At 38.4% G+C, this 14,129-nt stretch overlaps 2 protein-coding genes across 2 annotated transcripts; one reads left to right on the forward strand and one right to left on the reverse strand.

Moving 5' to 3' along the window:
• Positions 1-69: 69 nt before the first annotated feature.
• Positions 70-9,385, reverse strand: txlna (taxilin alpha). Its single transcript, XM_051872338.1, has 11 exons — positions 9,145-9,385; positions 8,473-8,633; positions 8,069-8,338; positions 6,284-6,375; positions 5,364-5,534; positions 4,929-5,123; positions 4,515-4,634; positions 4,227-4,301; positions 3,622-3,714; positions 3,337-3,432; positions 70-1,866 (listed from the first exon to the last, which is right to left on the reverse strand). The coding sequence occupies exons 2-11, from the start codon at positions 8,624-8,626 to the stop codon at positions 1,561-1,563; spliced, it is 1,572 nt and encodes a 523-aa protein (XP_051728298.1). The 5' UTR covers positions 8,627-8,633; positions 9,145-9,385; the 3' UTR covers positions 70-1,560.
• A 404-nt stretch (positions 9,386-9,789) lies between these two features.
• On the forward strand, positions 9,790-11,842 carry si:ch73-130a3.4 (uncharacterized protein LOC664763 homolog). The gene is made up of 4 exons (XM_051872350.1): positions 9,790-9,970; positions 10,593-10,785; positions 10,866-10,967; positions 11,060-11,842. The coding sequence occupies exons 1-4, from the start codon at positions 9,807-9,809 to the stop codon at positions 11,288-11,290; spliced, it is 690 nt and encodes a 229-aa protein (XP_051728310.1). The 5' UTR covers positions 9,790-9,806; the 3' UTR covers positions 11,291-11,842.
• Positions 11,843-14,129: the final 2,287 nt, after the last annotated feature.

Here is a 14,129-nt window from a genome sequence, read left to right on the forward strand (position 1 = left end):
TGAGATACAGATGTTATTGGTGTAATCCTGTGACATATCAGTTTATTAACAATGAATACAAAAATCATATTTTAATTTTCTTAGTATTTTAATTCGCAAATAAATGTATACAGGGTGTGAAAAAAACAGTAACAGATCTTTGGTACCTTCTTATATAATGGGAATGTCAAATTGAAAGAATAACTGGCAAAAAAAGTAAAATGATGATTTCCACACACATACCGTTTGACAAACTTTTTGAAACAGAAAATCTAAACCTGTGCAGTAACCTTGACTGAAATCAAACGTGGGTGAGTTTACATGGCCAACTAATAACTTTATGCACTTCTTATTTAACACTATACCAGCACTTTTCTCCACTCAGAATGGTACTGAAAGGATACAATTATGTGATGTAAATGCACTGGAAAAAAAAAAAAAAAAAAAAAATCCAAGAGTGCTGAAATTTACTGACATCTCAGAACTAAGTCACTTTGTGTCAAACATACATTCATTATTCAGCATGTCAGTGCTTTGCTCACATGCTAAACACTGAGATGACATGAACAGAGCTAGAATTGCATAGTGTTCTTGAATCTTCTTGTTTAATATGATAAAATTGGAATGGGGATTCAAAGGTTTTTAATATGTTAAACATTTAATAAGCCACTAACGCAAACAGCCATGTGATCAGTATCTGAAATAATATGAAAACCGTCCAAACTGAAATCACACACTGAATGAAATCCCTCAGTGGTCATGACATCTTTAAGTGCACATTCCTAATTAGAAGTTAATGGAATGAGTTAAAGGAATGTATCTACAATGCTGGATATATTATCTGAAAGATTCTAGTGGTGTTTAAAGATGGTGTAAACTTCAGTTAAAAATATATGCGATAAATTCAAGTGTTGTGCAAAAGCATAAAGAAATATGGGTTCAGATTAGATGACCCTTAAACTCAAAACAATGTTAACCTTAACCGTACGTCTACATTTCTAAACTCTGAGAAGTGATGAATAATAAATCATACATTCTTTGTTTGGTGCAGAATATTTATAAGAAATAATAGAGAGTGGTTGGGAAGTGCACAAGCATATTTACCTAATACAATTTAAGGCGAGAAATGAAATAAAAACACCCAAAGAAAAAGCATGTCACATTACAACTGCTGTTTCATGGCAAGGAATTTTCCCCCCAATTACAGCAATCCATCTGTTCTTTACGTTTTTTCAGCCAAACTGAAAAGAGACAAGCATTTAGTGGACAAACACTGAGCATTCCAAGACAGCAGCAACATCAATGCCCCTCTAAATGCAAATATGGAATTTTCTTGAGAATAAGGTGGGATAAAGCAAGCCACATAAAAATCAAAGAGTATAAACGCAGCATAGGAATCATGTTGAAGGCACAATCTTCCCTGACACAATGAAAACCCCCCAAGAGCAGACGAGTCAGCAGTTCTGTCACAGATGCAGATGCAGAAAACAACAGAGACGCCGACTGCTGGTGGAGGGTCGGGGGTCTGGTAGAGGTGGGAAGGATTGTGTGTATGTCCTGGCCACCCAGAGACAGCAAGACTCAATCCTGGGTTGAGCACACCTCTCTGTGACTCTCGGCCTCCAGATCTGGACCGCAGTGGCACGCCGGGCTACAAGCGGTTTGTGGAGTCTCTGGGCTGTTCTGATGGACAGGGCTGCCCTCTTCCGAGTCTATCGCTTCAGGTGGTGACCCCGTCTCTGTTTCTGGCTTATTCTCAACGCCTGTGGAGACACCCTGAACCTTCTTACTCAGCTCATTACGCTCTATCTGTAATGCACGACAGAGTTTTTCCAGTCGCTGCACCTTCACCTGCAGGCTTTCAAACTCCTTGTCTCGTAGTGTTTTCTACAGTGGACAACAGAGAGAAAACATATAAAACTAAAATTTACAGCTTTTAAACAGTTTTAACTTTTAGCTTTAAAGGCCCCGATATACTTCAAGCGAAATTGTAGAATGAACTAGGGTGACGTAATAAAAAAATAAATAAATAATCAGGCCATCAGTTTGGAGTTCATTTCAGAAAGTTTGCCAAAGCAAAATTTTCGGAAAAGTTCGCTCTGGCTGGTAAACTCAGTTGAACTACCATTGGTCTGTGGAGATTATGTAATAGGTAGGTATGACTCTGTGACTCCACCTTCTTTGACACAGAAGTCTTCGGTTCATTTCTTCTGTTCAGTCCGTCGAGGTCAGATGTCTGCCATTAAAAATAAACATACTGGAGAGCCGCTTTATAGTAGAAATTGTCCGGGTTTCAATTACAGATTTGCACAAAAAATGTACAATATTTTCTAAATGTCGATAAAAAACTTTTGCGAAATGACGGCGTTTCCATTAACTGATGTTATGCGACTAAAGCGTAATTTTTTCCTCTCGCAATAAGTCATTCCAAAAATCATGGCAACGAATGTTAGTAAGTTTAAGTATATCACAGCCACTTCACTAGCCATTATTTTTAATCAAAGGAGATGTAGGCAAGTTATCCAAGCATTAATGGCTAGAAAAGACCCTTATACTTGGGAGCAGCCACACATGAGGTGTTTCAGGGTATTTCACCCTCCTATCTGCTTCGGGGTCTTGATAAATTGTGGCAATTCTTGGTTGTTTAGAATTCAGTATTCCCGCAATCTTTTGTCTTTTATGAGTTTAATAAAGAACTCTGTCCAAACATACTGCGCCATCTTTAAAGAATGATCGACTTTTACGTACGCCAGGTGACCTGTAAATGCAAAGAAACCGTTTCCATTGCAGTTTTGCAAAAATATACCTTTTCGAATTGCCTGAAAAACCACCTCATGTGAGCATAACTTTTTTGCGATATATGGGAGTTTTTGCGAAATTGACTTGTTTCCATTGCTCGTATTTGCGCAATTTGAAGGGTAATGGAAACGCAGGTATTGAAGCTGTAATTCTAATTGAAAGCGAAACAGACACTTTTTTCATGTTTAATACTGTAAAGCTGCTTGCTTTAAAGCAATCTATTGTATAAAGTGCTATTTAAATAAACATGGCGTGACTTGACTGGAGTGCTGAAGTGCAGAGCTGGTGAAAACATATCCACATTGCTATGATCAGATGCTTTCTTTCTTGCCATTGAGAGGAAAGCACGCAACACATTTACATATTCATCTAAAAGTCGCTCTCAGCAGCACAGGTGGCATCGAGATGTTCACTGACAGTATACTGCTGAAAAGCTATTTCAAATGTCTTTTTATCCCCAAGCGGAGAACAAAAAATAACTTAACTGAGTATATCAGGGCCTTAACTGTCAAATATGACAGAGAACAGAACTGGCAAAGATCTGAGTACAACAATCACCTCCTCTGCCATCTCCAGCAGAGCTTTGTTACTGCTTTCCCATCGTGATCTGTACATGGTTGTTTCCTTCTCCAGCTTCTTAATCTTCTTGGTCATCTGCAGCATGATACAAAAACAGATTAAAGCACCTTTCACATAAACACAGCCAATTTATGTTTTGTTTTGTGAAATGTTTGACAATACTCCAACATTCTATGCATGAAAACAGGCCTTGCAGACTAACAGTTTCTTTGTAAGAGTGTGAAGTCCATAACATCCACTAATCACTACTAAACAGTCATTTACCTTTTCCATCTCTTGTTTGAAAGTTGTAAACACCTCATTGCTTTTGGAAAGTGTGTTTTGAAACTCTTCAAACTTCTCTGTGTACAATGAGAGCTGAAAGAGACAAAATAAAGACATTTTAGCCTCAGATTTACTTAAGTCAACCACCATCACAATTTATTATCTATTCTCTTATGCTCACAAAGGCATATAACTGTTTTCTATTTTAATATGCAATTTATTCCTGTGATGCTAAAGCTGAATTTTCAGCATCATTACTCCAGTCTTCAGTGTCACATGATCCTTCAGAAATCATTCTAATATGCTGATTTGCTGCTCAAGAAACATTTCTTATTATTATCAATGTTGAAATCATTGCTTCTTAATATTTTTGTTGAAACTGATACATTTTTTTCAGGATTTTTTTGATTAACAAAAAGTTCAAAAGAACAGCATTTATTTGAAATAGAAATATTTAGTAACATTTTAAATGTCTTTACTGTCACATTTGATCATTTTAATGCATCCCTGAATAAAAGTAAACATTTCTTTCCCAAAAACCCACTAATAACTGGGGTTGTCCTATAATTGTGTGAGTTAGGTCAGATCTGTCTTATGTCCCTCACCTGCTGTTTCAGATGAACTTCCTGCTGTTTCATGAGCTCATACATCCTCTGAGACTCGGCTGCTTCTTTCAGGAGCTGGAAAAGAAAGAAATGAGAGACCATAAGAATCTTAATTAGTGACTGGCAGCTCTGTCCAGAAGGCATAACCACACTGGTGCACATACAGGGGCAGTTTCACAGTAAATTTACGGTACCATTCATCCCCACAATTAAGAGAGAATAAGTTTGTTTCTGTAACTTCAGCTGACTACATGTTTGAAGTTCTGGGCAAAGGATGTAGAAACTCACAAAGTCTTTCTCCTTCTGATGACGGTCCTCTGAGTCCTTGAGAAGTGCCTGTGCCTGATGAAGCTTTGCATCTACCAGCTGCTGTTGCAGATCTTTGTGCTTGAACACCTTGTCAATATGCTGAGAGAGAAAACTATGTTCTTAAGGACAGCGGCTCCAAACCATAACTCAAGTAATACATAAAAAATATGAGTGTCACTGTAATAAATAAACTTTAAACTGTACAGAATCACAAACAATGAGCTTAATATGGCATCATAAACAGTATTTTACTGTATTGTTTAAAGCCTAACAAACACTAGCACAGATGTTTTCCCATTTATAGGCTTTAACTTCAGTTAAAAGGCATTACAAATTTATTTTTCCTTCCAGAAGTTCTCTTCACTTTTCATCCTTAATGTCCGTATCTCTCACCTCCTCTCTGAGCTCGTACTGCTCAATAAGTTTCTTCAGTTTGTCAGCCAGCTCCATGTTTTCCTGTCTTAGGTTTGCATTACGCTCGTTGTGCTGCTCCATCTGAGCTTGGATGTCATTCAGTGTCACCTGGAAATGTGAGGTCACTTCCTTCCTTTTCTCCTCCTCCAATCGGGCACGTTGCACACCATCCTCCTGCCAAGTAAAGCAAACATCAATCCATTAATCTCACTAAAGAAAATATAATGCAAAAAGCTTCTGATTATGTGAAAAGTGGAGTTGGAGCAGACTGATTAAACAATACTTTGGGCAGGGAGTACCTTTGAATTTAGATTTTGCATGTGGCAGGCACCACAGACATGATGGATTACAATATACCCTCTTTGCATAACTAACAGATATCCTGTTATTTGCATTCATATCAAGTTAGTGTACCTTAAGTGTGCGGTTGTGTCTCTGCAATTCTCGACAGAGACTCTCCAGCTTGCTGCGTGCCAGGATGGCCTTGCTGTGCTCATTTCTTAAGTGGTCCTTCTCCTGGATCAGCTGCGTCTGCTTCTTCTGCAGAGCCCGCATCTGTTTCTGAGAGTTACGGTGCTCCTCTAGCTAAAAGGAACAAAGCAGGACAGTTGTCTAAATTAGGGTTGTCATGACACCAGAATATCAGTAGTTGATAGCATATGCATTGGGTAATTACAGTAATAGTACTAGTACTAGTAATAGCACTAAGATGTGAAACATCTTTATACATGTTTCACTGAAGAAAGCTCTTAATGTGGAAATGTGAGCTGAAAATGCCCTGCATTTCCTGGTATTGTATTCATGTAGACAAACTGAAGCCCAGTCAGCTGAAATGGCAACACACAATCTTTAGTCATAATAACTTTCCCTCCCCCTTGCAGCGACATCTCTTCTCTTCTCTGATGAAGCGTTTACTGGCGCGAGGGTGGGACAACCTGTCACTCATATGATATCACAGCAACAGTAAACCACAACGTTCCAACAATGGACAATATCAAGTCCCGTTCTACATTTTTTCTTTGAGAAGATGTACTCTGATGATTCACTCTGATGTATGTCACAACAGGGAAGAAAAGACAATCGCAGCTTCCGTTTCATGCTAACTTTAATCAGCTCATCTTAACACAGTCAGTATCAGTCAGTGTACACTGACTACTCTATCACTACATGGAACTACTTTCAAATAACTTAGTTTATTTTTTATTGTTTTATTTTTATCCTTGAGCTTTTTTGCACCCAAAATGTATTTTTCCCTGACTATTTTCTTCTCTCTCTCTCTCTCTCTCTCTCTCTCATCTTTTCTCTGTATACAACAAATGATCATCAAGTCTTACCAGCTCAGCATACTTCTTACAGAGACCACCCAGCTTCTCCTCTGGAGTGCTCAGTGTGTTGAGAGTCTGCATTAGAAGGGTTATCTCCTTGCCTACAATGCGCAGAAAATGGAATTTAGGTTAAGAATAGATCTTGGTATTGACACAGATTTTACATCTTGATTCGACTCTGATTCATAAGCTCTTGATTCAAATCAGATCTCGGAAATATTTCAGGTACATCTCGAAAAAAAAAAATTCTAAATGATGCCAACTATACAGGGTACCCTCTCACTTTGTACACTATGACTATTAATGATTAAAATAACAACAGAGCCCAAATTCACCGAGCGCTTACACAGATACACACGGGAGCATTTGAAGGGCAGGCGTCTATCAGCGGACCGGACCGGACCGATAAATTCAAACACTTCCGTGTGCTTTCAAAGGCCTCTCGTGCGTTGATCATTGTAGCCAATCACAGACATATCTGATGAGCGCGTGAACACAATGGCCAATCGGAGGTGTTTACGAATCCGCTCAACAGCGCTCAGAGTCACATTTTTAAAATTTCAGTATCGACTTGGTATCGCAGTCGGTACTTTTGACAACACTAATCTATATGAATATATTTTAAAATATTATTTATTCCTTTGATGGCCAAGTTTAATTTTTAGCATCATTGTCTTCAGCATCACATGATCCTTCAGAAATAATTCTAATATGCTGATTTGCTGCTCAAGAAACATTTCTTACTATTATCAATGTTGAAAACAGTTGTGATTCTTAATATTTTTGTGAAAGCCATGATACCATTTTTTTCAGGATTCTTTGATGAATAGAAAGTACAAAAGAACAGCATTTATTTGAAATAGAAATCTTTAGTAATGTAATGTTATATATTTGTCTCTGTCTTTACTGTCACGTTTTATCATGGGTTCTTGCTGAAAAAAAAGCATTCATTTCTCTCCCTCAAAAAACAAAAAAACATTAAAGGGTTAGTTCAGCCAAAAATTAAATTTCTGTCATTAATTACTCACCCTCATGTCATTTCACACCCGTAAGATCTTCGTTCATCTTCAGAACACAAATTAAGATATTTCGATGAAATCCGAGAGGTTTTTTTTATCCTCCATTGAAAGCAATAACATTACCACATTCAAAGTCCAGAAAAGTAGTAAAAACATAGTTAAAATTGTCAACGTGATTACAGTGGTTGAACCTTAATGTTATGAAGTGACGATAATACTTTTTTTTGTGCAAAAAAAAAAAAAAGCCTTTATTCAACAAATTCATCTTGTCTTGTCTTTCCTCTGCTACGCTATTTTCGTTGCAGCTTCCAGGTTCTATGTCTGAGCGGTAGCTCAGTATTGGCCGATGCCCATTCACATGAGCAGAAAGTCGTTAAAAAAATAAAAAGTCGTTATTTTTGTTTTTGCACACAAAAAGTATTCTTGTCGCTTCATAGCATTAAGGTTGAACCACTGTAGTCACGTTGACTATTTTAACGAAGTTTTTACTACTTTTCTGGACAATGAATGTGGTAATTTTGTTGCTTTCAATGGAGGATAAAAAAACCTCTCAGATTTCATCAAAATATCTTAATTTGTGTTCCGAAGATGAACAAAGGTCTTACGGGTGTGGAACGACAAGAGGGTGAGTAATTAATTAATGATAGAAATTTCATTTTTGGGTGAACTAACCCTTTAATGTACATAAGTGTTATTGTGTCAGATAATGTAAAGTGCACTAATAGCAAGCCAAAAGTTGGTGGCGCTACACATTTAAGCAAACGCACTGACTCACCAAGTCCCTTCACTTTCTTCTTCTCTTGCAGCTTCTTCTGGTCCTTCTCCGCGCATCCATTGCCATTCAGTTTGGCCTCCTCCCGTTTGCCGTCCTCCTTCTCAGACAGCCCGTTCACTTCCACACCATCAGGCTGGCCATTGGTCACTGCCACATCTTCGCTGCCAACGCCACCATGCTCATGACAATAGGTGCTGAGAATGTCCTCCAGCTGTCTGCTCAGCTCCTCAGCCATGTCACGGGAAGAAGAAAGCGCTCCAGCCTCTGCCACTGAACACAAAGGAACATGGGAGAAAAAATACGGCAATGACTTTTTCCACAGTGAAGATGTGAATGCACTAAAATTTTGTGCTAGTTTAGAACACTAAAGGGGAAAAAAAAAATCAATGTGTCAGCTCCCTTACAGCCTTCATCAGTCTGAGCACTGTTGGTTGGTGTGCCGTCCGGCTGTGTTTCGGTTTCTTTAGGGCTGTTGGTCATCTCAGATGCCGCGGTGCTCTCCTCCGTATCATCTGCACTGCTATCAGCAACAGGATCCTCCATCTCCCTTCTCTGCATTGCTGATCTATGAACAAATATGAAAAGACACCACAGTACACAGGTAAACAAATACAATACGACTATATATAATATAATGAACAGTTTCGGTTTCAGTTCAGTCAAAACGAATCTGCTGTGTAAGAGACTGACAAAACAAATGAGGATGACACTTGTTGACTATGTAACTCACTACATAACATTAAAACGCGCTAATCACTAAAATCCGACTTGAGATCACATTTAGGACAGCCAATCATTAAATGTTTTCCGCAAACTTCAGTGAACAACAACAGGCAGATGTGCCTAAAAAGAACAAGTGTTACGTTTATCTGACGGTTTATAACTGTAAATAAACATACAAGTATAATTGTGAGCTGTAGCTGTGTAACATCTCCCTCGACTAGTTTAGCAGTCATGGCTAACCAAACGCACAGTCTGCTGAACATCTGCTAACTGACTTGACGCGCTCTACAATTTTACAAAACAAACACACTCTACGTATCTGTGCTGTCAGCTAATTGTGTTTAAAATAATACCAGTGTCACTGTTTGGTCCAAGAAACCACTTCTGATGTTTGTCACCACTCTTTACCCTTCCCACTGCTGCTTCTAACTGACACAGGAAATGCCAGGGAAACACTCGAAGATGACTGGTCGAACCGTGGCAATCTTCCGGTGTATTATTGTTTTTATTATTATTTTATTGTTCTCTGGCAGTGGTTATTATTTCTTTGTCTTGTTTTTATTAGCTTTGAATTAATATTTCTTAAAAAAAAAAAAAGACATGCCTTAGCCGCTAGTGATTGGAGCAGCGTCACCATTTTAGACCATTTGAATCAATTCAATCAATTGCTTCGCAAAATGATTCACTGTTTCGAATTCGAAGCGCTCGAAACCCACAAACTAGTGGAGCCTGCTGGTCAAAAGTGCAACGAAAATCAACAAAGAATACAACATTTACAAGCAAAAACACAATAAACAAAATATTCTATAGGGGTTACAATACATGCAATTCTGTAATGAAATAAAACGTATTATATTACACCTGTTTTTTATTATTCAAATATATCAACATTTCTTGAACAGCAGTATTTTGAAATGTTTCGAAACCCAACTATCAACGTGATTTGATGAAATCACGTGACTTGGCGAGTATAATACAAGCTCCGAATCACTGATTCGACACAAGAGATTCATAAATGTTTCGAAGCTTCACGTTTCCCGAGCGTCAGCGTCGTCGCCATATTGGACCGGGCAACTCACTCTCTCTGGAGATAAAAAAAATGCCTGATTCATGTGTTGCTTGGGGCTGTAAAAACCGCCGCACACCCCTGACCAAATCCCGGGGAATAACCTTTCACAAGTAAGATTGAACAATTGTTTCTGGTTGTATTTGGTCATTATAACGTTATGTTGACAAAGCCAGACTAAGCTAACAAAACAAGCTAGCTATGAAAGCTGAGACTGTATAACAAATATTAAAGGTAAAGTTTATATGATTTCTTATAAAGTGTCAGGTTGTATTATATGAAAATTTAATTAACTCGACTCATCACGACCTTTCACGAACTCCATATCACTGTTTTGAGCAGCGCCACCAAACAACCAAGCTGTGTGCCACAATCTTTCGCTAAAACAAATGACAAAAAAACGATAATGAAGCAAAGTGAAACTTTAGTCTGATATGAAAAAAAAAAGAAAAAAAAAAAAGAAACGTGACAGGTCAAATTAATGTGGTTCCAGAGCGCCTTTTATTCTGAGACTTTCTCTTATTATTTCAGAAATTGGAAATAAACTGCACCTCTTGGAACTTTAACCGAATACTCCTGGTTTAAATCATAAACTAAATCAAGATTTTTCATCTGATGTTTTTCTCTAAACCTACTTTTATTACAAGCTCCTCGTTTCATTTGAGTGACTAACATAATATTATTGTGAATCTGACTGTTGTTATCTGGCTATCCAACTTATCTCACACTTTGAAGGTTTCCTAAAGGTAAAGCGTTGAGGAAGCAGTGGGAAATAGCCCTAAGAAGGAAAGGTTTTTCCGTCAGTGATTCCTCTGTGCTATGCAGTGAGCACTTCAGGGAGCAGGACTTGGACAGGACAGGTCAGACTGTCAGGGTCAGAGATGGAGCTAAACCATCTGTCTTCAATTTCCCGGCTCATCTACAAAGAGTAGGTCTACCTCTAGATTAAAGGATTTGATAGCTAGTCATTAGGCTTGTTTAAATATTTTTTTTTTTCTTCCATTTTAGCCAGTGTCAACCAGGAAAACAAGAACCTCAAGGAGGGCTGAAGAGAGCCTGTCAGTAGACTGTTCTCTGCAGTTACAAGAGACTAAACCTCTGCCTAACGTAGTGAGTATTTGTACTAATTTTGCGCCAAACTGCTATGACTGAGTGATGTGACACAAACATGTTAATGTAAAAAATTTCATCCTTTCTTCTAGGACCACTCCTATGCATTGCCAGCAGATCCCACTGGTCTAAAGGCCAGACTCAGTGAAGCCTTGGCTAGAGTGGAGAGTCTGGAGAGGGACATGAGGAACGTGAAAAAACGAGAACAAAGGGCAAAGAACATAGTGCTTGCTCTTCTACAGGATCTGAGTGGAAAGAACCTCATAGATGAAGAGCTGGAACACAAGCTCAATTTCTACACGGGGAAAATTAAAATTCTATAAAATGTTGAACTTTATGTATATTTCATGTTTGCATCTTTCCATGTTTCTATAAATTCCTAGTTATTATTTCAAAGGGAATTTAAGGATTTGCCTGTGCTTACTGAATTTCAAATCTTCTGATTGACCTCCTTTCAAAACAGGGCCATGAGCTCAAAACAAACTATCCACATACATGGTCCAAAAGCATTCAACTGTCCAAGAGAATCTTTTCTTTCTTGACCTCCCACATCCAATACATCGCAAAGTTTTTTTTTTTGTTTTTTGTTTTTTTTGTGTAATTTGATAAAATTCTGCTTCATTTTACAAAGGTGGATGCCAAGCCTCAACATGATGTTAGATATGTTGATATGTATATGTGATATTGATATGTAGTTTGCAAAGTCAACACTTTCTTTAATGTTGCGTGTATTCATTTCTCAAATGAACAGTTTATTTGTGACATATAATTTGGAAGCCATGTCTTATGCATGCATTTCACATTTGTGTTTTTCTAATTATGTGTAAATGGATAAGTATGAATAAATATCTATTGTAATAAATATTACAATATTATTGTCTACTAAATACACAGCATTATGACCACTGACAGTTGAAGTGAATAACACTGATTATCTCTTCATCACGGAGCCTGTTAGTGGGTGGGATATATTAGGCAGCAAGTGAACATTTTGTCCTCAAAGTTGATGTGTTAGAAGCAGGAAAAATGAGTGCCAGGGCTCATTGATGCACGTGGGGAGCAAAGGCTGGCCTGTGTGGTCTGATCCAACAGACGCGCTACTGTAGCTCAAATTGCTCAAGAAGTTAATGCTGGTTCTTATAGAAAGGTGTCAGAATACACAGTGCATTGCAGTTTGTTGCATATGGGGCTGCATATTCGCAGACCAGTCAGGGTGCCCGTGCTGACCCCTGTCCACCACCGAAAGCAGCAACAGTGGGCACGTGAGCATCAGAACTGAAACCACGGAGCAACTGAAGAAGATGGCCTGGTCTGATGAATCACGTTTTCTTTTACATCACGTAGATGGCCAGGTGCGTGTGTGTCGCTTACCTGGGGAGCACATGGTACCAGGATGCACTATGGGAAGAAGGCAAGCCGGCAGAGGCAGTGTGATGCTTTGGGCAATGTTCTGCTGGGAAACCTCGGGTCCTGCCATCCATGTGGATGTTACTTTGACACGTACCACCTACCTAAGCATTGTTGCAGACCATGTACACCCTTTCATGGAAACGGTATTCCCTGGTGGCTGTGGCCTCTTTCAGCAGGATAATGCGCCCTGCCGCAAAGCAAAAAATGTTCAGGAATGGTTTGAGGAGCACACGAGTTTGAGGTGTTGACTTGGCCTCTAAATTCCTCAGATCTCAATCCAATCGAGCATCTGTGGCATGTGCTGAACAAACAAGCCCGATCCATGGAGGCCACACCTCGCAACTTACAGGACTTAAAGGATCTGCTGCTAACATCTTGGTGCCAGATACCACAGCACACCTTCAGGGGTCTAGTGGCATCAATGCCTACACGGGTCTGGGCTGTTTTGGTAGCAAAACGGGGACCAACACAATATTGGGAAGGTGGTCATAAAGTTATGCCTGATCGATTGTTTGTATATATATATATATTACAATCCCTTTTTTTGGTATTTCGTAATCCAAATCAGCTTTACATATCTTTATTGAAAAGGGTTTAAACAATGTTTTTCATGTTTTTTTGATGAGCCATAAACAATTATTGCATACGCACTTGTGGAACAGTTTACAGGTGGTCAACAATTGAGGTCACAGTTCCAATAACTTAAACCACTAAAGAGATGCCCAGGGACTCTAATCTCTTGCGTGAACATGCCATAGTCCTGCTATGGAGGCATGAGAACTGCAGATGTGGACAGAGCAATAAAATGCAATGTCTGCATTGTAGGATGCCTAAGATAGTGCTATAGGAAGAACAGCTGATCGTCCTTGTAGTACCTAACCACGTGTAACTATGTGTCCACCCAGATGTGCTTGAGAACTTGCAAGTGTCTTGGTGGAAGAGGGGATTAACATCTCATAGCAAGAACTGGCACATCTGGTGCAGTCCATGAGGAGATGCACTATAGTACTTAAAGCAGCTGGTGGACTGCTACTTCTGATATTGACCCACTGGCCTTTCTTCAGGGACTCATTATTTTCCGTTCTTCAAACGTCTGTGAAATTTGTTCAGATTATATCTCAGTTGTTGAATCTTTTTATGTTCATACACATATTTACACATTAAAAAAATTGCTGGAAAAAAATCATTTGAATGTGAGAGGACATTTCTTTTTCTGCTGAGAACCAAAACTATATTGAGGAAATGTTATGTCTAAGTATATGAGAAAAATATAGTAGTCAATATTTGAAGTGGATCAAAAAAGTTCATCAAAGTTGTCCTAAGAACTAAGTTGTCCTAAGAAGGTTTTAGGACAACTTTGATGAAAGGTTTTGATCCACTTCAAATGTTGACTACTGTAGTAACGTGTGGTCAGTGTATTTAGATATTGTGATTATAACTTGAGAAATATTTCAGGAAATGCATCTTTAAAATTGAGAAAAACAAAACAATGGACAACTTATTAATAATTTATACATAAATATATTTCATCAGAAACTAGATATTTAAACTTATGTATTTGAAATAGTTTAGATAAGAAAACTCAAGTCTTTGGGAAAAGCAAAGACAATTTAAACCAATATTGGTCTACCTAAAACTACATTTCTCTGTGGAAGTAATGGTAACTTGAAAGATTGTCATTAAACAGGTTCCTTCTTGAGCTAGTTAACTGTACTCCTATACTGATGCTACAAAAGTAAGTTTACAAACCAG

This window comes from Ctenopharyngodon idella, chromosome 19 (assembly GCF_019924925.1).
Source record: "Ctenopharyngodon idella isolate HZGC_01 chromosome 19, HZGC01, whole genome shotgun sequence".
In the NCBI taxonomy this organism is placed as follows: Eukaryota; Metazoa; Chordata; class Actinopteri; order Cypriniformes; family Xenocyprididae; genus Ctenopharyngodon; species Ctenopharyngodon idella.

Excerpts from the sequence above, each read along its gene's own strand:
- si:ch73-130a3.4 (XM_051872350.1), top strand. The coding sequence starts at position 9,807 with ATGTTTCGAAGCTTCACGTTTCCCGAGCGTCAGCGTCGTCGCCATATT. Across the intron at positions 9,971-10,592 it reads CGGGGAATAACCTTTCACAA|GTTTCCTAAAGGTAAAGCGT; the intron begins GTAAGATTGAAC and ends CACACTTTGAAG. Across the intron at positions 10,968-11,059 it reads CTAAACCTCTGCCTAACGTA|GACCACTCCTATGCATTGCC; the intron begins GTGAGTATTTGT and ends CCTTTCTTCTAG.
- txlna (XM_051872338.1), bottom strand. The coding sequence starts at position 8,626 with ATGCAGAGAAGGGAGATGGAGGATCCTGTTGCTGATAGCAGTGCAGAT. Across the intron at positions 5,535-6,283 it reads GTAAGAAGTATGCTGAGCTG|CTAGAGGAGCACCGTAACTC; the intron begins GTAAGACTTGAT and ends TGTTCCTTTTAG. Across the intron at positions 4,635-4,928 it reads AGTACGAGCTCAGAGAGGAG|CATATTGACAAGGTGTTCAA; the intron begins GTGAGAGATACG and ends TTTCTCTCTCAG.